At 41.8% G+C, this 22140-nt stretch overlaps 1 protein-coding gene across 3 annotated transcripts; it reads right to left on the minus strand.

Annotated features, from left to right (window-relative positions):
• Positions 1–304: 304 nt before the first annotated feature.
• Positions 305–21584, minus strand: LOC133633599 (WW domain binding protein 1-like). Of its 3 annotated transcripts, XM_062026171.1 has the most exons (7): positions 21473–21584; positions 20958–21167; positions 14450–14494; positions 9458–9502; positions 5133–5280; positions 3065–3226; positions 305–2891 (listed from the first exon to the last, which is right to left on the minus strand). In XM_062026171.1, the coding sequence occupies exons 2-7, from the start codon at positions 21006–21008 to the stop codon at positions 1933–1935; spliced, it is 1410 nt and encodes a 469-aa protein (XP_061882155.1). In that variant the 5' UTR covers positions 21009–21167; positions 21473–21584; the 3' UTR covers positions 305–1932. The 3 variants fall into 3 exon arrangements, with proteins under 3 accessions (XP_061882155.1, XP_061882154.1, XP_061882157.1); XM_062026170.1 differs by lacking the exon at positions 21473–21584 and having other exon boundaries at positions 20958–21257; XM_062026173.1 differs by lacking the exons at positions 9458–9502; positions 14450–14494; positions 21473–21584 and having other exon boundaries at positions 20958–21257.
• Positions 21585–22140: the final 556 nt, after the last annotated feature.

The raw sequence follows: 22140 nt of genomic DNA on the forward strand, positions 1-22140 counted from the left end.
ACCGTAGATTTCACGACAACAAAATAGCAAGCTGTCGCCAAGATTTTTCTGTTATAATAAAAATGGTATAATTTTATTTTATTTTTTTATAATTATGCACTGTTAAAAAACAACAACCATAGAGTCTACAGAAAAAATGCTAGCTCAGCCACCAGACTAATTTTACGGTTAGTCTGGTGGCTGAGCTAGCATTTTTTCTGTTATTAATTGTACTGTAATAACAGCTGTAGATTTTACGTTAAAAAATGGCAGCTTTTAATGCCGGAGTTTTACCGTTAAAAGTGGTAGTTTTTCCATTTACAGTAATGCACTGCAAAAATAACGACTGTAGATTTTATGGTAAAAAACTGGCAGCTCAGACGCCAGTATAAAAATAAAGGGGTATTGTTGTTTTTTTAATGAATTATGCACTGCAAAAAAAAAACAGATTTTACTTTAAAAAACTGCCAGCTCAGTTGCCATAATTTTACGGTAAAAATAACAGTAGTAATGTTTTTCCATTTACAGTAATGCACTGGAAATATGGCTGTAGATTTTACGGTAAAAGTGTAGTAGCTCAGACGGCGGAATTTTACCGTAAAATAACAGTGATAGTTTTTATTTTATTTTAATTTCAGGAATCATGCAATATAAAATAAAATGGAGCCTAGATTTTACGGTGACTGTAAATACAGGCGGAACTTTTACAGTAAAAAAAACAAAAAACTGGCAACTCAGGCGCAATAATTTTACTTTTAAAATAAAGTGGTATCTCTATTTTTTTAGGGAATTATGCACTGTAACAAAACAAAAAAAACAATTATAGATTTTACACTGTAAAAACAGAAAACCATAGATTTTACGAAAAAAACAGTCAGCTCAGTTATAAGAATTTCACCATAAAAATAACATTTACAGTAATTCGCTGTAAAAACGGACGTATATTTTACGGTCAAAAACTAGCAGCTCAGTAAAAATAAACAGCAAAAATAACAGTGGTCCAGTTTTTTTATGTTAATTTAGGGAATCATGCAATACCAAAAAAATATCCAAGCTTTAACAGTAAACTGAGCTCAATCGCCAGAATTTTACTGCTAAAATAACAGCGGTATAGTTTTTCCATTGATCGTACACTGTAGCGTTTATGGTAAAAAAAAAAATCTCGCAGCTCAGTCACCAGAATTTTTTAAATTTAAAACTAACATTTGTATCGTTTTTCAATTTACAGTAATTTGGTGTAAAACGGTAACATTTTGCCGACCGAGCAGCCACACTTTTTATCGTAAAATCTACAGATTTTTTTTTTTACAGCGAGCTGCAAGTTTGAAAAAAACCCACGTCAGCACAGTAAACAAATCGCTAAGAATTCCATGATCATTCAACAATCACAAAGCGACACTAATTAGTCTGCCGTCTACAGAAGCACATGACGTCAGCAGGCTGCATTAACACAGGAGCTCAGAACATTCAGAGAGAATCTCCCGCTAAAGGTGGCCTGGCTGCACGAGTGTTTACAGTACTGATACTGGTCCTGAACTCAACTGGGCGCAGGGGGCTGTACAATTTGGATGTCGGGAGAGACAACTCAAAATGGTCACGACGGGAGATAAATTCTGTAAATGCACCTATTTTTCTACATTCTCACCACCTCTATCACCATAATCGAATGGTGCTCACCATTTCTTTTTGTGTAATCCTGCAAACCACAGATACCTATCTTCCTTGGCGAGGTTGAAGTCATGACCATCAGGTTTGACATTCTCCCCAACTTTCACCTTTGAGCGATGGTGACAACGAGAGGAGATCAAAGGTGGCCTTCAACTGGCGTCCCAAAATCCCCCCAAGACTTAAACTTCGGTGACTTTTCACCTACTAGCCTTGATGCATGAGGATGACGCTGACAATAAACACCTCGCTTTCTTCCGGATCGGTGACTTTTCTTGGCCCGTGCGACTACGAGGACGCCATAGGGGAGGGGGCGCAGTCGTGCAGCTGGGCGCAGTTGTCAAGCGCGGGCGAAAGACCCGCCCCCTTGGCTCGAAGGGAGCTGTCCATGCTCTCTCGCCTCTCCTTAATCGCCTCCTCCTCTCGGTCTCCCCGCTTCACGTGGCAGCGGCACACCTCAATGCCGGAATCCCCTGTGAGGCGCCGGTGGCTGAAGTGATCCTCCTCCTCGTCCTCTTCGTCCTCATCCGCGAGGTTTTGCTCCGCAGGGCACGCCGTGGACGACAGATCCGGGGGAAGGCCGGAGGAGGGGGCCGGGCCTTCTGGCTCTTTTTCTTTCGCCGTGAGCGTGGCGCCGAGGGGGTCTGAAAAGACGCCATTTTGGACTTGACCGGCGGGAAGGGAAGAAAGCAGAATTAGGGGTGAAAGTGGGTGGCGTGGGTGAAAGTTGTTATTTCGGGGGCGTAGAGGAAGTGAGACGGGCGCAGCTGGGCGTGACAGCCCCTCAATGCCGTTGGAAGCATGACTGGGAATGACATCTGGGGTGACTGCTGGTATAACATCCGGGGGAGCCTGCGACGGAGGCGGCGACACGCGGGTGGCCCCCACCCTGGGCGGGAGGGCGCCGTCCCCGCCTGCGTCGCTCGGCGTGGACATGCGGCTGCTGTCATACGTCTCGTCCGTCACCTGCACAGAGAAGGAGGTGCTGCAGGAGCAGGACTCGCAGGAGCAGCTGGTGTAGTTGTCGGAGCTCTGGGAGGAGGTGAAGCTGCTGGGGCCGGGGCCCAGGTACGGGGGGCAGGGGTGACTTTGGAGCGGGTAGGGGTGGTGATGATGCGGGTACGAGGAGCTCGGACCCAGCATGGCGCCTCCCTGCAGGGCGAAGACCGAGCTGTAAGGTGGTGGAGGCGTGGTGGGCTGTGCCGCCACCTCCTCATAGGACGGCAACTTGAAGGAGGCCAGGAAGCCTGGAAGAAGAATGAGCATGAACTCAGGTGCGACGCTAAATCACGTCAGAAACACCTGCAGTGTATTTTGTACGGGCTGCACTGTTGCCTCATATCTAGTAGGTTTAGTATACTTACAAACAGTGGAACTGCAACAGGAAAACAATGAAAAATGTGTCCTTAAATAAACATACTGAGATCCAGCATGGAGGACGGGTAGTTGCAGGCTCCGTTATACGCAATAAGATTGATTTCTCTCTGTCTCTGCTGCTGCTGGATCCTCAGCTTGGCCCGGCGATGGCGGTAAGCACAGAAACAGCTGAAAAGGATCAACACGGTCCACAGCAGCCAGAACCCTGCCAAGGACAAAGAACCACATCTTTAACCCAGTGAGACCACAAGAAGGGAGACATTCTATCCATCCTGGGTAAGAGGGCACAACCTAAGCCAGGCCAAGTCAGCTGGCCCGCAAAAGCTATTAATTTGGCCTGCCGAACATCGCCCAAAAAAGGCTTAATGAAACCATTTAAACTAGGGTTGCTCATGTAAACAGTACTGCCGCCACCCCACAATGAAGCAGCAGTTGGGTGAGCAGAAGGGGACTACTCATTCAACCTTGAAAAAAAAAATCAAAATAAATTGAAAAAATCGGACTTTTGGACAACAAAGTATGAATGTTCTGCCCCTGAGCAAGTGCTCGATTCATTGTTTCCTGTCTGACCTTTTACGCGACGGACACACTGTTCTAGACAAGAAGCAACAATGTTAGAAATTCACACGTGTAAGCTTCCTCACTCAAACTTTGTAAATAGATATTGTGCATAAAGATATTTAGTTTGTTTTAATTGAAATTGCCGACTTTGTGATGTCTTTTGTGTTCACGGTCGTGTTGTTTTTTTGTCTAAGTGTAATAACTCTGGGCGATTAGAGCTTCTTTAATACATGTAGCGCTAAATTCGACCAGTAGAGGGCAATAACGCTACACCTTAGGTTACATTGTGTGCAATGTTGGATGTACTGAAGATGTTAATTTTCTATATGCATAAACATATGTAGTTGTGTAAAAGTATTAACACTAAACCTATCTTATCCATGTAAAATACACAATGGACACTATAATTATGTTTATATTTTCAGTTTTACTATCCTAAATGAAAAAGAAAATAAAGAAATAAAACCAAGGAAGGAAAATAATTCATAAAAAAGATAGTGCAGAATAATGAATGATTTGACATTGCAGTGTGAAAGTCAAAGTCTCAAAGGAACATAACCTGCGGAGGCACTTTCGGCCAAAACATCCACATTTTGATGTTCGGCCCCTGACCCCTTGAAACTGCGGCCCTCATCATTATGTAGTTGAATAGCCCTGACCTCAGGCCTATTTCGGCACTTGCTCTACCTTTTAGGTACCATAGCACAAATGTTGGTACCACACAAGGCCGTTTTTTGCTATGGGCAATTTGAGGGCGCACACACAGAAAAAAAAATAGCTCAAAACAAAATACAGTAATTTTACTGCCGCCCATTTCCATTACCGTATTTTCCGTACTATTAGGCGCACTTAAAATCCTTTCATTGTCTCAAAAATCGACAGTGCGTCTTATAACCCGGTGCGCCTAATAATAATTAGGCGCAAATTCATATTATGTTAATTATCTGCTGTTTCATTATGTACAACACAAAATGTAAAATATTAAATAGTTTACTGCAGGAATATTTTTTTATGCTTTATGGTTTTCTTGTTAGCTTTCTTCATGAATGTTTTCAAGCATGGTTATTAGATCCTGTGATGAAGGATTTGTGTACTTTACATTACTGTTTATATACTGCGTTTCAGTTATTTATCTAGTTTTTTCTATTCTTCTTACATTTTTATATTTAAGATTATATAATAAAATAATACAATATAATATATTGTTGTGATGGTGGCAGGGTTTCGGTGTAAGGGATTGGTCACCCAAGGCGTGAATTTAGCCAGGACCACCTCTTGTACAACAACAGAAGGGTCAATAAAATGTTATTGTATGGAACATATTATTTTGACACCCTTCCACTGTTTTTGTTTACTTCACTTTTGTTAATTAGAGGTTTACACTGCACGGTTTGCTTTTTATCCGCATCTGAAACAAACAACACCTGTTGGAAAAAATGCCCTTCCAAGTGGAAATTCTGGTGAAAATACCAGAATTTTCCTTTATCCAAATTTTCTGGAAAATATCCCTAATTTCCAAATGCAAATATTGACAGGTATGGGATACTCACACCAGAGTTCATAATAGTAGGTACAGCAGCCCGTCTCTCCGCAGCAGTGTCCGGTTACACAGAGATAACCTGCATTGCTGTTTACACCAGGACAGTACTTGGGGTTGACCACAGGCTGGCTACCAGAGCTCCCATGGTGCTTCACCACCTGTTGGCCAAAACAACACCGTGCGTTAAATCCACAGGGCCAAATGCTATTCTGGGAAACTGAAGTAACTTATTAGACGGGCAATACTGGAAATTAGGGGTGTCCCGATCCGATATTCATATCTGATATCAGTCAGATATAAACAAAAAAACGTGAATTGGAATATATCAACATGCATCAAAATGTTCGATATAAGCAGTAGCAGCAGCGATGTCAGCTCAGTGTTTCCCATAAACTGCCAAGATACCTGTGGTGGTGGGGGCGTGGCTATGGGCGTGGTCACATGACATAATCGAGTAATTTGCATAATTTACTCACAATGATATGATTTTCTCTAAAAAGGCTCAAAAAATTTATACTTACTAATTAATGACAACAGTTTTGTTTTAAACGTCCATCCATCCATTTTACAATATAATTACAACACTTTATGTACATATTTATATACAGATTTGAACAATAAGTTATTCACTGAAATATATTTATTAATTGTGGTTCTTACAAAAAATATATCTTATAAAAATATAAAAGCTAAAATGTCTCTTAAAGCTCTGCCATTTTAATTAGTGCATACTAAATAATTTAACTTTAGCCTACTACTACAACCATATTATTTACCAGCAACATAAAGTGAAACAGAGGCAGGGGTGTCCTGCCACAGTCAGTAACAAATAAACAGAAAACAGTAGTGGTGGTAGATAGACACAAAGCTTCATCAAACATCTGATCCACTGAACAAAGAGCTCCAAAAATCTTGATCCTACACTTCTCTTTTGTAAAGTAAATCTGAACAGCCGATATGGGCATCTACATCAACTATATGATTTGCCTGAGAAGCTGGACAGGACAAAAAATAAATAAATAAATAAATAAAATAAAAAATTAAAAAAATAAAATAAAATAAAAATAAACATTTTGTGGCGGCCTGAATTCTTTAGTGGCGGGCCGCCACAAATAAATGAATGTGTGGGAAACACTGCAGCTGTGCGGCATTGTTTTCGAAAATGACATTGCAGCTGAGAGCAAAGGTCTTAAAAATGCAGTACATGCATTCGTGTTGGAATTTCTTGTATGAACGACACTGTTCTGTTCGACATAGCGGGACAAGAAGTAGTGGGTAAAAACGTGAGGCATTCGGCATACACATGGAGATTTAGTCGGGCGAAACGCTCAGCGACGCTTAGACAGCCGGGTGTCATGGAACGATTAATGCTGCATTTCAGGTAATAGTCAATATTACTATACTATACATTTGACTTGGTGAAGCCTGCAGAGACCCTGACTACAAAATAAGTAGGGCTGTCAAATGATTAAAATATTTAATCGTGATTGCTTTTTGTTCACTTAACGCAAACTTAATCACGATTATTCAGATAGATACACATTTTCACCATTAATAAGTGTACTGTACCACAGACAGATCATTTTCAAGTTTTTAAAACTATGACTAGACAATTGGTTTGGTTAATGACATGTTTATCAAACATTATGCTTTTTAAAAACAGCTCAACACAAAATGGACATAAACGCGCTTCTATTGACAATTTAAAAAAATGACCTGCGGTGTGTTGGTGTATCCCCGACATAATTTCAATTCCTACTGTAGGAGCACTTGTATTCAGAGGAGAGGAGCTACACTTCCATGTTTGGATACCAGTTTCACGGAAAAATAACACAAAATGTGGTTTATTACAATCAAGGTTTGATTGCCATAGATGTTTGGTAATGTAATCTGTGACATTTCTACCTGAATAAATGTCTCGGATATTTTGTACATTAGATGTTGCACAAGTTAATGGTATTCATATTGCTGCATCTTTACCTTCTCTATTTATTACCAAAGTCTAATATTCAGCCGGCTAAACATTCTGTAATTAAAGACTATCAACTCAAACATGTTATAAAGGAATAAACACAATAACAGCCTGACAGAAAAATTCCCCCCACTCCCTATATTCCTCAAATGATATATTAGCATTTATGTAGGGAGAAATATCACAGATTACATAACAAAACATATTTTACAATCAAAGCATGACCGTGACCTAAGCCATTTTAGTTAGTGTAGTTGGACGTGACGTGACGCGTAGCGCTTTAATTTTGTGTTTGGTTTAAGAAGAGGTTTCTTGACATGTTTTTAAGACAGACAATGATAAAGACAATAAAAGTTTGTCTTTCCTTTCTGCTGAATATCCCATCATACTTAACCAGTTACAGTAATAATCTACATTTTATGTTACTAATATAGTAAAGGGTAATCTAAACACGGAAGTGAAGTTCCACCTCTCTGAATGCAAGCGCTCCAGCAGACACTTGCTCCAGTGATGACAGCAATCGTGCATTAAAATAGTCTTGTCTTGTCAGGAGAACGACTTGCCATTGCTTTGGACCTGGGCTTTTCATAATGCACCCTTTACTTTGTCTATTTCAGCTTGCTATTTTTTCCTCGCTTGTGGCTCAACAGTAACAGAACACAGTACTACGGAATGTACCGAAGGTCAGACCGGACGCGTGTGAAAAGAAATGATGGGTATTGTGTTATTATTGTTTTAACTTTGACAGCCCTAAAAATAAGTATGTAAGTATGTATGATATACGCTGATATTGTATTGTATTGATATCGGTATCGGCAAATACTCAAGGCAATATCAGCAACGTATTGGAATGGAAAAAGATGTATCAGGACACCCCAACTATCTTGCCTCAAGTCTTAGCGCATGATAGCACATTCAACCAGCAGTCAACCAGAATGACTTAACAGGAAGCCATTCATCAGCAGAAGGCACCTAAAGGGTGATCTGACTAGAATAAACCAGGAATTCATTACTTGGCCGATACCATGCCAAACGTGGTGGAGGCAGCATTATGATGTGGGGATGAACTTGAGAGTATTCAGCATAGAAAATCAAACCTATTGTGTGAAGAATTTTGAGAGAGAAATTACTTGATATCCCTTTAGTACATGGCTGTAACAAACACATTGGTGAAGGGTGTTAGTAGTACACTACAGATTAGGGTTAGGGGTGTAACGATTTGCTTTAATAACAATTCGATTTAGAATTTGTGGTTGCCAAAACGATTCAGGAATTATATAATTTTTTTAGAACGATACGATCCGAAACAATTCAGTGAGTTGCAATCGATTCAGTAACTTTTTAGCCAAAAAAAAGATTAACTAGTGTGACTGAAATAAATAATGGATACTGGACACTGCAGGTGGAGTTTTCTATATTCCTGTTATTTCTTGTAAGGGAATTTGATATAAATTGATTATGGATAAACAAGCAAGTAAACAACAATTAATGGCCAATGCATTGACATCTTATTTGAATAAAGTGCAACCAACACTTGACGTTGAATTAACAAGAGGAAACACTTTCTGCTCACATTTTAAACATTCAAGCAATTTTCAATAAAAGTACAGTAACCAACATTTTAACAGTCGATTCACCTGCTAAATAAAGTTCCCCTACCCGTCCATACGGTCTCTGTTCTCCGCCCTGGCGACGCCAATGAAGGACAAAGTCCCAGGTGTGCGGAAGGTGTGCGGCTTTACTATTGATGGTGTTGGCGCCTCGCTTCCTAATTTTCAACGCCTCCTTCACTCATCTCTTCTGTTTATTTCTTTCTGATGAAATGACTTCTCCTTGGCTGCCAGTTGTTGTGTTCCGGAAGTCAGTGAGTCACTGTAACTTCTTCTGCTGTCACTTTCGTTGTGTCGGTCGAGTCTTTTGTGGCTTAAAGTTGTGTGGCAGCTTCATATTATTGTGTTGTTTGTCTTTGTTGTTGGTTTTGCAATCGTGTTGTAGCTGAAAGTTTTTGTGTTGTAATTAATGATATTGTCTTGTGGCGTTTGTGTTTGCTGTGACCTTTCTCGACCACCGTAGGTATCCGCCATTTTTGTTTTGATGACACCACAGACGAGCAAACAGGCTTAACGTTTAACGTCCATATCATTACACGTGCTAAACTTCATATAAAGTTTGCCGTTCTTAAATCCAATGTTTTCCTTTTTCTAGTATCAATAAAATCGATTGATTCCCTTTTAAAACGATCTTTAAATTAATACTCATCTTCCAGAAGGCAAGCTTGCTGAGCACAGACCAATATACTTTTATATTTAGGAATATAAATCAATCAATCGATTAATCGTTACACCCCTACTACAGATAGATACCTTGTAAACCGTGGGTAGGTCAGCTTCCTTTTGGGGAACAGCTACCTACAAATACAAAATTGAGCATTGTGAGTTTTAATTCGGTCACATGACAATAGCTAAATAATTCCCATGATGAAATAAATACATTGAGACCCAGGCTAAATTGGGGCCATAAGCAGAATTATTTTGGATCCCCTCCCAAGTTACAAAAAAATGTTCACTTTTTTTTTTACTACATCATTTATTTTGTATTTATGTAAAACGATTGGTATACTTTTTAAATGTGATGCATCCTTTGTACTAATTATACTAATACAAATTAATAATGTATTCTTTTAGAGCAAAATAACAAATTCAACATAGTTAAAAACACAAATTTGCAAACATTTCCGACACATTTCTGACCGGTCGTCGAAACCAGTACAACCAGCACTAATGCTGTGCACTATGAGGGACAATGAGAAAACCTAAGGAAGTTTGCCATTATAGTTTATCAGTGGCAAAGCAGGACGGGGCGAGGAATACTTCATATGAAGCGACCTGACATTCATCTAACAATTTACATGCGCTTCTTCTCGAAAAACATGGCCCCATCACAGGCATGATCTGCGGTGTATAAAGAGAATATGGCCAACTAAAAAACAGGCGCCATGACTGCTACCAAGGGCGTGTGCGGCTGTGCTCGGATGCATGCAATTTCTGACGTTAGTTAAAATAAACATCTATATATAGTTCTAAACATGCTCCATGTCACAGGCTCGCATGGCTGCGGTAGTTGTGACCCCAAGATGCAGGTCAAGTCTTTAATAATATTTAACACAGGATGAGCAGTCACGCACACGGCATGCAGCTAAAAGTCAGTAACCGAAACAAGGCAGGCATTTACAGAAGCCAGCTGATTGACAACCACTACTAGGTATGGCCAGGCTGCCAATCAGCGGCAGGTGAGGGGAAATAGCGCTCAGGGAGACATGCAGGAAAAGGAACCAAACATAAGAGTGCTACACAGGAAATAAAGACAAACTAAGGAAATATAACAAGATGTGATGTGACAGATCATAAACTTACAATAAAACATGCTTTTATTTCGTAATAGTATAATGTTATCATGGTGTTGGCCCTGTGATGAGGTGGCGACTTGTCCAGGGTGTACCCCGCCTCCCGCCCGATTGTAGCTGAGATAGGCTCCAGCGCCCCCCGCGAACCCGAAGGGAATAAGCGGTAGAAAATGGATGGATGGATGGATGGATAATGTTATCTTCTTCCCACTCCCTTTTAAGTTAGCTTCTTCCCGCTCCCTTTCAGGCAAAACTGGATCGTCATGTTTACATACTCTACATTCCCATCCATCCATCCATCCATCCATCTTCTTCTGCTTATCCGAGGTCGGGTCGCGGGGGAAGCAGCCTAAGCAGGGAAGCCCAGACTTCCCTCTCCCCAGCCACTTCGTCTAGCTCTTCCCGGGGGATCCCGAGGCGTTCCCAGGCCAGCCGGGAGACAAAGTCTTCCCAACGTGTCCTGGGTCTTCCCCGTGGCCTCCTACCGGTCGGACGTGCCCTAAACACCTCCCTAGGGAGGCGTTCGGGTGGTATCCTGACCAGATGCCCGAACCACCTCATCTGGCTCCTCTCGATGTGGAGGAGCAGTGGCTTTACTTTGAGCTCCTCCCGGATGACAGAGCTTCTCACCCTATCTCTAAGGGAGAGACCCGCCACCCGGCGGAGGAAACTCATTTCGGCCGCTTGTACCCGTGATCTTGTCCTTTCGGTCATAACCCAAAGCTCATGACCATAGGTGAGGATGGGAACGTAGATCGACCGGTAAATTGAGAGCTTTGCCTTGCGGCTCAGCTCCTTCTTCACCACAACGGACCGATACAGCGCCCGCATTACTGAAGACGCCGCACCGATCCGCCTGTCGATCTCACGAACCACTCTTCCCTCACTCGTGAACAAGACTCCGAGGTACTTGAACTCCTCCACTTGGGGCAAGATCTCCTCCCCAACCCGGAGATGGCACTCCACCCTTTTCCGGGCGAGAACCATGGACTCGGACTTGGAGGTGCTGATTCTCATCCCAGTCGCTTCACACTCGGCTGCGAACCGATCCAGTGAGAGCTGAAGATCCTGGCCAGATGAAGCCATCAGGACCACATCATCTGCAAAAAGCAGAGACCTAATCCCGCAGCCACCAAACCGGATCCCCTCAACGCCTTGACTGCGCCTAGAAATTCTGTCCATAAAAGTTATGAACAGAATCGGTGACAAAGGGCAGCCTTGGCGGAGTCCAACCCTCACTGGAAACGTGTCCGACTTACTGCCGGCAATGCGGACCAAGCTCTGACACTGATCGTACAGGGAGCGGACCGCCACAATCAGACAGTCCGATACCCCATACTCTCTGAGCACTCCCCACAGGACTTCCCGAGGGACACGGTCGAATGCCTTTTCCAAGTCCACAAAGCACATGTAGACTGGTTGGGCAAACTCCCATGCACCCTCAAGGTCCCTGCCGAGAGTATAGAGCTGGTCCACAGTTCCACGACCAGGACGAAAACCACACTGTTCCTCCTGAATCCGAGGTTCGACTATCCGGCGTAGCCTCCTCTCCGTACACCTGAATAGACCTTACCGGGAAGGCTGAGGAGTGTGATCCCCGATAGTTAGAACACACCCTCCGGTTCCCCTTTTTAAAGAGAGGAACCACCACCCCGGTCTGCCAATCCAGAGGTACCGCCCCCCATGTCCACGCGATGCTGCAGAGTATTGTCAACCAAGACAGCCCCACAGCATCCAGAGCCTTAAGGAACTCCGGGCGGATCTCATCCACCCCCGGGGCCCTGCCACCGAAGAGCTTTTTAACTACCTCAGCAACCTCAGCCCCAGAAATAGGAGAGCCCACCACAGATTCCCCAGGCACTGCTTCCTCATAGGAAGACGTGTTGGTGGGATTGAGGAGGTCTTCGAAGTATTCCCTCCACCGATCCACAACATCCACAGTCGAGGTCAGCAGAACACCATCCTCACTATACACGGTGTTGATAGTGCACTGCTTCCCCTTCCTGAGGCGGCGGATGGTGGTCCAGAATCGCTTCGAAGCCGTCCGGAAGTCGTTTTCCATGGCTTCCCCGAACTCCTCCCATGTCCGAGTTTTTGCCTCCGCGACCGCCGAAGCCGCACACCGCTTGGCCTGTCGGTACCTGTCCGCTGCCTCAGGAGTCCTATGAGCCAAAAGAACCCGATAGGACTCCTTCAGCTTGACGGCATCCCTCACCGCCGGTGTCCACCAACGGGTTCTAGGATTACCGCCACGACAGGCACCAACTACTTTGCGGCCACAGCTCCAATCAGCCGCCTCGACAATAGAGGTGCGGAACATGGTCCACTCGGACTCAATGTCCAGCACCTCCCTCGCGACATGTTCAAAGTTCTTCCGGAGGTACATTCCCTTTGGCACTATATGAATTAATATTATTATAGGTTGTCTACCTTGTACATTTTCTGTGCCATTGCCTGAAATGAAAGTATAATTTTGCCGCCGTATGTGACGCATTCTGCTGCTACATTCTTGCAGTGATTCGTGACTCTGACACGCATCCCACAGCGCAAAAAATGTGAAAAAAAATACAGTGACCAAAAAAATTACTTATTACCCTGGAGAAATTATGAATTTACTGTGAAGTATGTCCACTGTGGTGTCTGCCTCCAAAGTATTAGTAATCACTTTATGTATTATTCTAACTCATCTTTCTTTTTTGTAACATGCTAAGAGAATAAGTGTACTTTATTATGTTTTTTAATTATTATTTCCCCATATTTCTGCACAATAAGTTAAAGTACCAATGATTGTCACACACACACACACTAGGTGTGGTGAAATTATTCTCTGCATTTGACCCATCACCCTTCATCACTCCCTGAGAGGTGAGGGGAGCAGTGAGCAGCACCGGTGGCCGCGCCCGGGACATAACTCAGATATGGTAACACAGGCGAGCAGTAGAGAATATGGAGTGATTTTTGGTCCAGAACAGATTTTGTTTTATTCATGGTTGACATATTTCTTGCCGCTTTATGTTGTATTTTTTTAATGAGATTTCCATTTCATTTTCTCATCTATCATTACACCCAAAATTTGGTTTATTTTACTCATTTTATGTCCGTCTATTTGCATTTGTGTTTGACTTTCTCTTTTGCTGTAACCGAATTGCATTATTTTAGTTTTACTGGAATTCAAAGATAGTCTGTTTTTGTCAAACCATCTCGAGTAAAAACGCAGACGCTGTGTCGTGCATTTAACTCGCACAAGAGGCTGTAATCGATGTTCTCCAGTGTTTGCGAACCTTCACTTCCCATACTTGTCTTCCTTCCGAGTTGTGAGGAAAACGATGTAAAAACTTTCCACAATTCTTGCGGGTAGAGCAGCCCCATGCTGCACAACAGGGCATTTATAAACGTAGAAAAGCTAACGAGGAAGCGCCACAAACACATAGCATCTGCTCAAAGTTAATAGCGGTCATGGCGCCCTGTAGTCACATGAGTGCCTTTTGACCAATCATTGAGGAGACCGCCTGAAACCGAGTTGGCCATACTCTCTTTATACATATCTCTGGCCCTGTTGAAACCGCAAAATAAGTTTACAGTGGATAAAAATAAGTATTTAATCCCCTGCTGATTTATAAGGTCACTACCTTACTACTGTATTTTTTATAATTTGGTTATTTTAACAGGAAGAGACAGAATTAAAGAAATATTGACACACCATCTGTCTGTGTAGACTCAGGACTCATTTTCCTCAGTCAAATAAAACAATTTTTTTTAGCATTTATTTAAAGTTTTTATATAAGGAGGCAAACGTAAAAAAAAAAGCAGGGTGTAAAATACTTATTTTTCCCACTGTACATCAATGCAGGAAGAGCCCTAATAATTGCATTACCATGGCAACCACTGTGGTTGTGCACGCAGGCCTGATTTTCATAGGTCAAATATGGACTGTGACGGGCGAGCCACTTACCGTGGAAGCCTCGGTACCATCCAAGCCCTTCAGGGACATTGTCATCTAGTATAAGACAGATGACATGCAATATTAGTAAAAGGAAAAACTGAATGTATTCCATTATAAATGTCCTATAATTGTCTTTTTTGTATTTTTATAAAAGCCCACTAAAAATGTACAGCAGCACAAATCATTAATCACATGTAAAAATGATGCACGAGCCTCTCATGCAGAATAACATCTGTTGTGATCCTGAAGTTACTGTACATGATACACAGCAGTGTCCCAATGTTTGCAGTGGTAAATGTGACATTTTGTACCCAAATGTTGTCCTGTCAGCGTGAGTAGATTTCACAAATCAGTCATGGCTGTGGAAATGTCATACAGGCTCAGTGAGAGAGGGAAGTGACAAATTGCCTGTGAAGGTGCTAGCGAGTGAGGCCAGAATGCAGAAACATTGAGGTTGGGGGTAGCGGGGGTGTTTTGTTGTCAGGCTGATGCAAAGGTTGTCTGCATGGGGAACAATATAGGGCCTCTACTGTATGGTGTACATGTACACAGTTCAGTGCACACAAAAGAGCTCAAACACCTACAAAATGATGATGAGCCAAAATCTAATTGGCAACAAACAGCAGTGTGGGTTACATAGTGTATGTGCACAGGTGCATGTTAATAGCATGAAAGTAAACACACCTGTAGTTGTAAGAATATACAAATTCAGTAACCTAATTGAAATTTTTCTCTCCAAAATTGAGATTTGATTTGCGATTGTTATATTTTAGTCATATAAATGCATAAAACTGCGAAAATAACGAGTGAAGGAAGAAGACATGTTACTCTTAGACTGTCAACATATTCTTGCTACACATTAGAACAATATGCAATCATTTATTTTGAAAAATATTTGGCTTTATGCAAACAGACTCAGAGCTTTTGTCTACACCTCATTCTCCTAAATCGAAGAAATAACCGATTGAAAATCATAATTATAATATATAATATTAATGCAATAACCATTTAAAGGATATAAAGTTGTATTTTTCATTACTGTAGAATTGTTTACCATTGTACTATAGTTGGAAAATAAATAACTTTGTTAACCTAAATAAATAAACAAAAATAAAATGGAAAAATGTAACTTAAATATTGAACATCTCAATATGAATGTATTTTCCTTGTTGAAAAAAATAGATCGGGTTGTCTTTTTTGTTGTTGTTGCCAATCACGGCACTTGTTTGTCCGTGTTGATGGGCTCATATTGCCCATCCGCTTTGAAGTTTAAATATTACCACAACGGGACATTTGGCTTTGTAATCATATTTATTTTGGTCCTAATTGTTGTTATTTTGCTACATTTCTCACTAGCGAAGTCGCCCTCCGCCCACCGAGACAAAGAGTGCGAATGACTTAAACGATGGCTTACTGCGTTCAGTAATTAGACTTAGACATTTCCACTGTTATATAAACACACTCAGGTACAGAGAGCGCTGCACAGAGTGAGACCTCTTTCTACCGGTTTAAAGCGAGAGACGAAGAACTGCAGGCTCAACAATTCTGTTTGGCGGACATGTAAGAGTAAAAAAACACCTCCGCCTCTTGCGATTACGTTATCGCACTCATTTTAAAACCTCAGTGTCAATTTGATGTTAATTAAACATTCAGCCCTAGTAAGACGGCTACTTCTGTACAATCCCACATAGGTTGAAAAATGCAACACAACCAGGAGGACTTTGAGATGGATAGCAGACGCGCTAGCCGCCGACCTCACCTTGACTTCCTCCGTCTCCGGGCCGCCGACCGCATCTATGATCGGGTCCTTCGTCGCTCCGTCGATCGCTGGAACGCAGGTGAGCTCGGGTGTTGATGAGCAGATGAGGGCTGGCGTAGGTGGATAGCTAATGTTTTTTAGCATAGCTCTGTGAGGTCCCGTTGCTAAGTTAGCTTCAATGGCGTCGTTAGCAACAGCATTGTTAAGCTTCGCCAGCCTGGAAAGCATTAACCGTGTAGTTACATGTCCATGGTTTAATAGTATTGTTGATTTTCTGTCTATCCTTCCAGTCAGGGGTTTATTTATTTTGTTTCTATCTGCATTTAAGCACGATGCTATCACGTTAGCTCCGTAGCTAAAGAGCTTCGCCGATGTATTGTCGTGGAGATAAAAGTCACTGTGAATGTCCATTTCGCGTTCTCGACTCTCATTTTCAAGAGGATATAGTATCCGAGGTGGTTTAAAATACAAATCCGTGATCCACAATAGAAAAAGGAGAAAGTGTGGTATCCAATGAACCCTTGTACCTAAGTTACGGTCAGAGCGAAAAAAGATACGTCCTGCACTGCACTCTAGTCCTTCACTCTCACGTTCCTCATCCACAAATCTTTCATCCTCGCTCAAATTAATGGGGTATTTGTCGCTTTCTCGGTCCGAATCGCTCTCGCTGCATTGTAAACAATGGGGAAATGTGAGGAGCATTTCAACCTGTGACGTCACGCTACTTCCGGTACAGGCAAGGCTTTTTTTATCAGCGACCAAAAGTTGCAAACTTTATCGTCGATGTTCTCTACTAAATCCTTTCAGCAAAAATATGGCAATATCACGAAATGATCAAGTATGACACATAGAATGGATCTGCTATCCCCGTTTAGATAAAAAAATTCATTTCAGTAGGCCTTTAATGAATAGAAAAACTAGTACAAGATAAAAAGCCGGCATACTTAAAGTATTTCCGGGGACCTATTATGCAAAACCAGCTTTTCTTATCCATTAGAATCTGTTATGGGGATTTACATAAGTCCCGAAAATGTTTAAATCAGACCATGGAGGCAGATTTACCCGAAGAACTTTGCGCGAGTACGCCGTTGTAGTCACTAAATTCCTTATTTTTCTCTGCCCTCTTATTGTGGGGCAAACTGGCACATGCATCCTGCATTTCCACCACAAAGTAGTGTATAGTTCAACTTCTAACTTAGATCTGTCAGTAGTCGGCTATGGGAGCGCTAAAAACCACAACATGGCTGGTGGGGAGAAGGAGCAGTCGAAGTGAAGCCACTTAAATAAGACCGCCCACAAAACGGCGTACCCTAAAAAGACGCATCCTAAAAAGACGGTCTGAAAGCAGCTTGAAAATGGTCTGTAAAACAATCTATGCAACATATTGACCAAAGAACCATCGTTACATGTTATGTAGACCACAAGGAAGTGTTTTGAATGTAGAAAACAAATATGATCCCTTTAAAGCAGGGGTGTCAAACTCCTTTTAGATCGGAGGCCACATGGACAAAAATGGGCCGGACTGGTAAAACGATAACTTAACATAAAGACAAATTCAGGTTATTTTCTGTTTAAAAATAGAACAAGCACATTCTGAAATTGTACAAATCACAATGTTGTTGTTTTTTTACACTTACATGTTGTGGTTAATAGTATTATATCTTTATTTGTCGTTATTTATATTTTCAGAACAAATTATGTGATAATGTTCATCAGTCAACTCATTGGTGTTAATTTTCAATCTATCAAGATAAAAAATATATATCAACATCAAATTAGAGTATGTAATTTATGTAGTTTGATAATTTTCCTTGACTGATGTACTAACGTGGTTTATTTTGTACATATGTAGCATCATCTACAAAGACACAGAGAATTGCTATTGCGACATCCAGTGGACACATTTAGCACAGCAGTTTATTTTTTAATTTTTATTTTTTCAGACACTTCACTTCAGAGGGTCATAAAAACTGCCATGCAGATCACTGGCTGCTTTCTCCCCTCTCTAGATGAACTGTACAGTGCCAGGTGCCTCAAAAAGGCCCAAAACATCATAAGGGACCCATCTCACCCTGGACATAAACTTTTTGAATTGCTGCCATCGGGCAGGAGATACAGGACAATAAAATGCAGGACAAACAGACTTGAGAACACTTTTTACCCGAGAGCAATAGTGTCGCTAAACACAAGACGACAATAATGACTGTGCATGTGAGCTGTGCGCTTGCTATTTTTATCTATTTATCTATGTTCTTATGGTTTTATTTGTTATGAATTTGCACTAAATTAGTTTTACTTACAAATTCGTTGTACAATGTACAATGACAATAAAGATATATTCTATTATATTCCATTCAGTTTATTTCAGGGGTCGGCAACCCGCGGCTCTTTGATCACGCTGATGCGGCTCAGCTGCATATTTGCAGACCCCCCCGATTTTTCCAGGAGGTTTCCGGATTTCAGTGCGTCTCCCAGGGAAAACATTCTCCGATTTTCACCCGACAACAATATTGAGGGTGTGCCGTGATGGCACTGCCTTTAACGTCCTCTACAACATGTCGTCGCGTCCGCTTTTACACAATGCTATCTACGTGCTGGCCTAGTCACATGTTGTATGCGGCCTTAGCTTACACACGAAAGTGACTGCAAGGCATACTTGCTCAACAGCCATACAGGTTACACTGAGGGTTGTGATATAAACAACTTTAACACTCTTACTAATATGCGCCACACTGTGAACCCACACCAAACAAGAACATCCGCATCGTAACACAACATAAACACAACAGAACAAATACCCAGAATCCCATGCATCCCAAACTCTTCCGGGCTACATTATACACCCCCGCTACCACCAAACCCCGCCCCCCGAAACCCCGCCTACCTCAACCGACGCACGGAGGGGGGGCGGGGGGGTGTTGGTGGTAGCGGGGGTGTATAATGTAGCCCGGAAGAGTTAGGGATGCATGGGATTCTGGGTATTTGTTCTGTTGTGTTTATGTTGTGTTACGGTGCGGATGTTCTCCCGAAATGTGTTTGTCGTTCTTGTTTGGTGTGGGTTCACAGTGTGGCGCATATTAGTAAGAGTTCTAAAGTTGTTTAAACGGGCACCCTCAGTGTGACATGTATGGTTGTTGAACAAGTATGCCTTGCAGTCACTTATGTGTCTGCAGATGCCGCATACAACATGTGACTGGGCTGTTAAGCAGGTTGTAGAGGGCCCTAAAGGCAGTGCCATCATAGCACGCCCGTATTAATGTTGTTTGGGTGAAAATCAGCAGACATTCGTGAGAATAATTGCTCTGAAATTCGGGAGTCTCCCGGAAAAATTGAGAGGTCTGGCAAGTGTGATGCTGTCAAGCGCCATTCATATAAAACTTGCGGGCCACACTAACATTAAATATTAATTTTAAGGTGCGGGCCACGTGTCTGAGACCCCTGGTTTATACATAGCACAAGGCAAAAAAAAACTTAGTATGCAGTGTTATTTCATTTTAAATTTCAAAAGAGTTTTGTGGCTCCCATTGTTTTCTTTATTTTGTGAACGGGTCAAAATGGCTCTTTGAGTGGTAAAGGTTGCCGACCCCTGGTTTATTTCATTCAAAAATTTCAGGTACATTTTTACACTTCTCAAACTCATCCCGCGGGCCGGATAAAACCTGTTCGCGGGCCTGATCCGGCTCTCGGGCCGTACGTTTGACACACCTGCTTTAAAGCAAGTAAAAATATATCAACCGTGCTTTGCCTTTAATGGGTTAATGCTTAGTTTGCAGGTCTCCCCTTTGCCTAGGGCAGGGGTCGGCAACCCAAAATGTTGAAAGAGCCATATTGGACCAAAAATACAAAAACAAATCTGTCTGGAGCCGCAAAAAATTAAAAGCCATATTACAGACAGATAGTGTGTCATGAGATATAAATTGAATTAAGATGACTTAAAGGAAACTAAATGACCTCAAATATACCTACAAATGAGGCATAATGCTGCAATGTGTACATATAGCTAGCCTAAATAGCATGTTAGCATCGATTAGCTTGCAGTCATGCACTGACCAAATATGTCTGACTAGCACTCCACACAAGTCAATAACATCAACAAAACTCACCTTTGTGCACTCACGCACAACGTTAAAAGTGTGGTGGACAGAATGAGACAGAAAAAGAAGTGGCATAAAACACGTCCTAGAAAGTCGGAGAAAGTTATACTTGTAAACAAACTACGGTGAGTTCAAGGACCGCCAAAATTAGTAGGACAAAACTGCGTTCGCCAAATACTCGAATCAGTGAAGCATGTTTAATATAAACAGTGTGCTTTATAACAATTAGGGAGGTTTGCGTCATGTTTGTCCTCCTACGGAAACCATATTAAAACAAAAACTGTTTTTTTTCCTCATCTTTTTCCATTTTTCATACATTTTTAAAAAAGCTCCTGAGAGCCACTAGGGCGGCGCTAAAGAGCCGCATGCGGCTCTAGAGCCGCGGGTTGCCGACCCCTGGCCTAGGGCCCCAATATTGGGTTTGTACTGTACCGTACTATTGTATAACCTGAAAACTTGGAACTCAGGAGGGGTTTCTTTTACATTGTGACCACATTCAAAATGCTTAGACTTAGAGTAACTGATTTATAAATATGAATTATCTTGTTTTAGAAGCTGTGAGAATGAGTCTGCAGTGTTTGTCAACATGGCAGCATGTTGCTCTGCAGCAATCCCTGCCAGCGGTTTGACAGCAGTGTGTGTGTGTGTGTGTGTGTGTGTTTACCTCCTCAGCCTTGAGCCCAAGACAGAACGTCAACGTCTTCTCTGGATCCATATTCAGAAGAGATGTGACAACATGCAAACGTAGCCAAGAAATTGCGTCCTTTTTCGGCTTTAGAGCTCCATCACAGCTGGCTCCGAATCAACGGCTTCCCCATCCGCCATTAACGCACACAGACGGGTGGCCCTACGGACCTCTTCTCTCGCTCTCTCTCTGCAAAAAAAACAACAAAAAACAATCTATGTGACCTTGGCTACTCCGTCTGTAAGACGACACTGTCGTCGAGTGACGTTTTCTTTGTTTTGGCAGAAAGGGTAGCGGCTGCTGCGGATGACGTCATGCTTCATGCAAGCCCCACCACCCATAAAAGCAGCCGTACAGCCAGCAACTTTGATTGGCCGCAGCTCCCAGCAACAGTCCGACACACTGTTGCTCCACGTCCCCACAAACCAAATAAACATTGAGTAATGCAACAATTGTGTGAAAAATGAATAGAAATGTGGATAGATAAAACACACCCAAACTGAATGTCACTATGACGCCAGGGTAATATTCAAACAGTGGCGACTCCCTCTGCCACAAGATGTCGCCTCCATCCACCATGTTCTCTACCACACACAAGACTACATAATGTGGTATTATTTCGACCAAACTAGGCTGTAATTTATTGCTCAACTTCGGCAGACACGTTCACAACAGTACATCACTAGCTCTACTCCATTTTCGGCGCGTCACTGCATAATGTCCCTGTTAGGGATGGGCAATACCACACTTTTAGGATTCGATACCGATACTTTTTCTTGCATTTTCATCGATACCGATACCGATACCATTAATTTCTTATTGGCAATTTTTGTCAGTCAAAAATATTACTATTATTATTTAAGACGAATACAGACCATTTATACCACATGTATTATGGTCAATATATAATAAAAGTAAAATTAAAATAAATAACATAAATATGAAAAATAAATTAAATATTATATATAATAATAATTATATATTATATATAATAATAGATATTAGGGCTTTACAATTAACTGTCAAATCCGAATTGCAAGAAGCTGCAGTTATTTTTTAAAGTTTGTGATATAATTAGCAATTAATGAAATATGAAATAGGCTAATGTTTTCGAAATGTAAGAAATCATGTTACAGATTAAAACCAAAATCACATTCAATCA

The sequence above is a fragment of the Entelurus aequoreus genome, linkage group LG18, assembly GCF_033978785.1.
Source record: "Entelurus aequoreus isolate RoL-2023_Sb linkage group LG18, RoL_Eaeq_v1.1, whole genome shotgun sequence".
In the NCBI taxonomy this organism is placed as follows: domain Eukaryota; kingdom Metazoa; phylum Chordata; class Actinopteri; order Syngnathiformes; family Syngnathidae; genus Entelurus; species Entelurus aequoreus.

Coding starts and splice junctions, on each gene's coding strand:
- LOC133633599 (XM_062026171.1), bottom strand. CDS start 21,008: ATGGATCCAGAGAAGACGTTGACGTTCTGTCTTGGGCTCAAGGCTGAG. Junction 9,503..14,449: donor ATGGTACCGAGGCTTCCACG/GTAAGTGGCTCG, acceptor TTGTATTTGTAG/GTAGCTGTTCCCCAAAAGGA. Junction 3,227..5,132: donor CTACTATTATGAACTCTGGT/GTGAGTATCCCA, acceptor TGTCCTTGGCAG/GGTTCTGGCTGCTGTGGACC.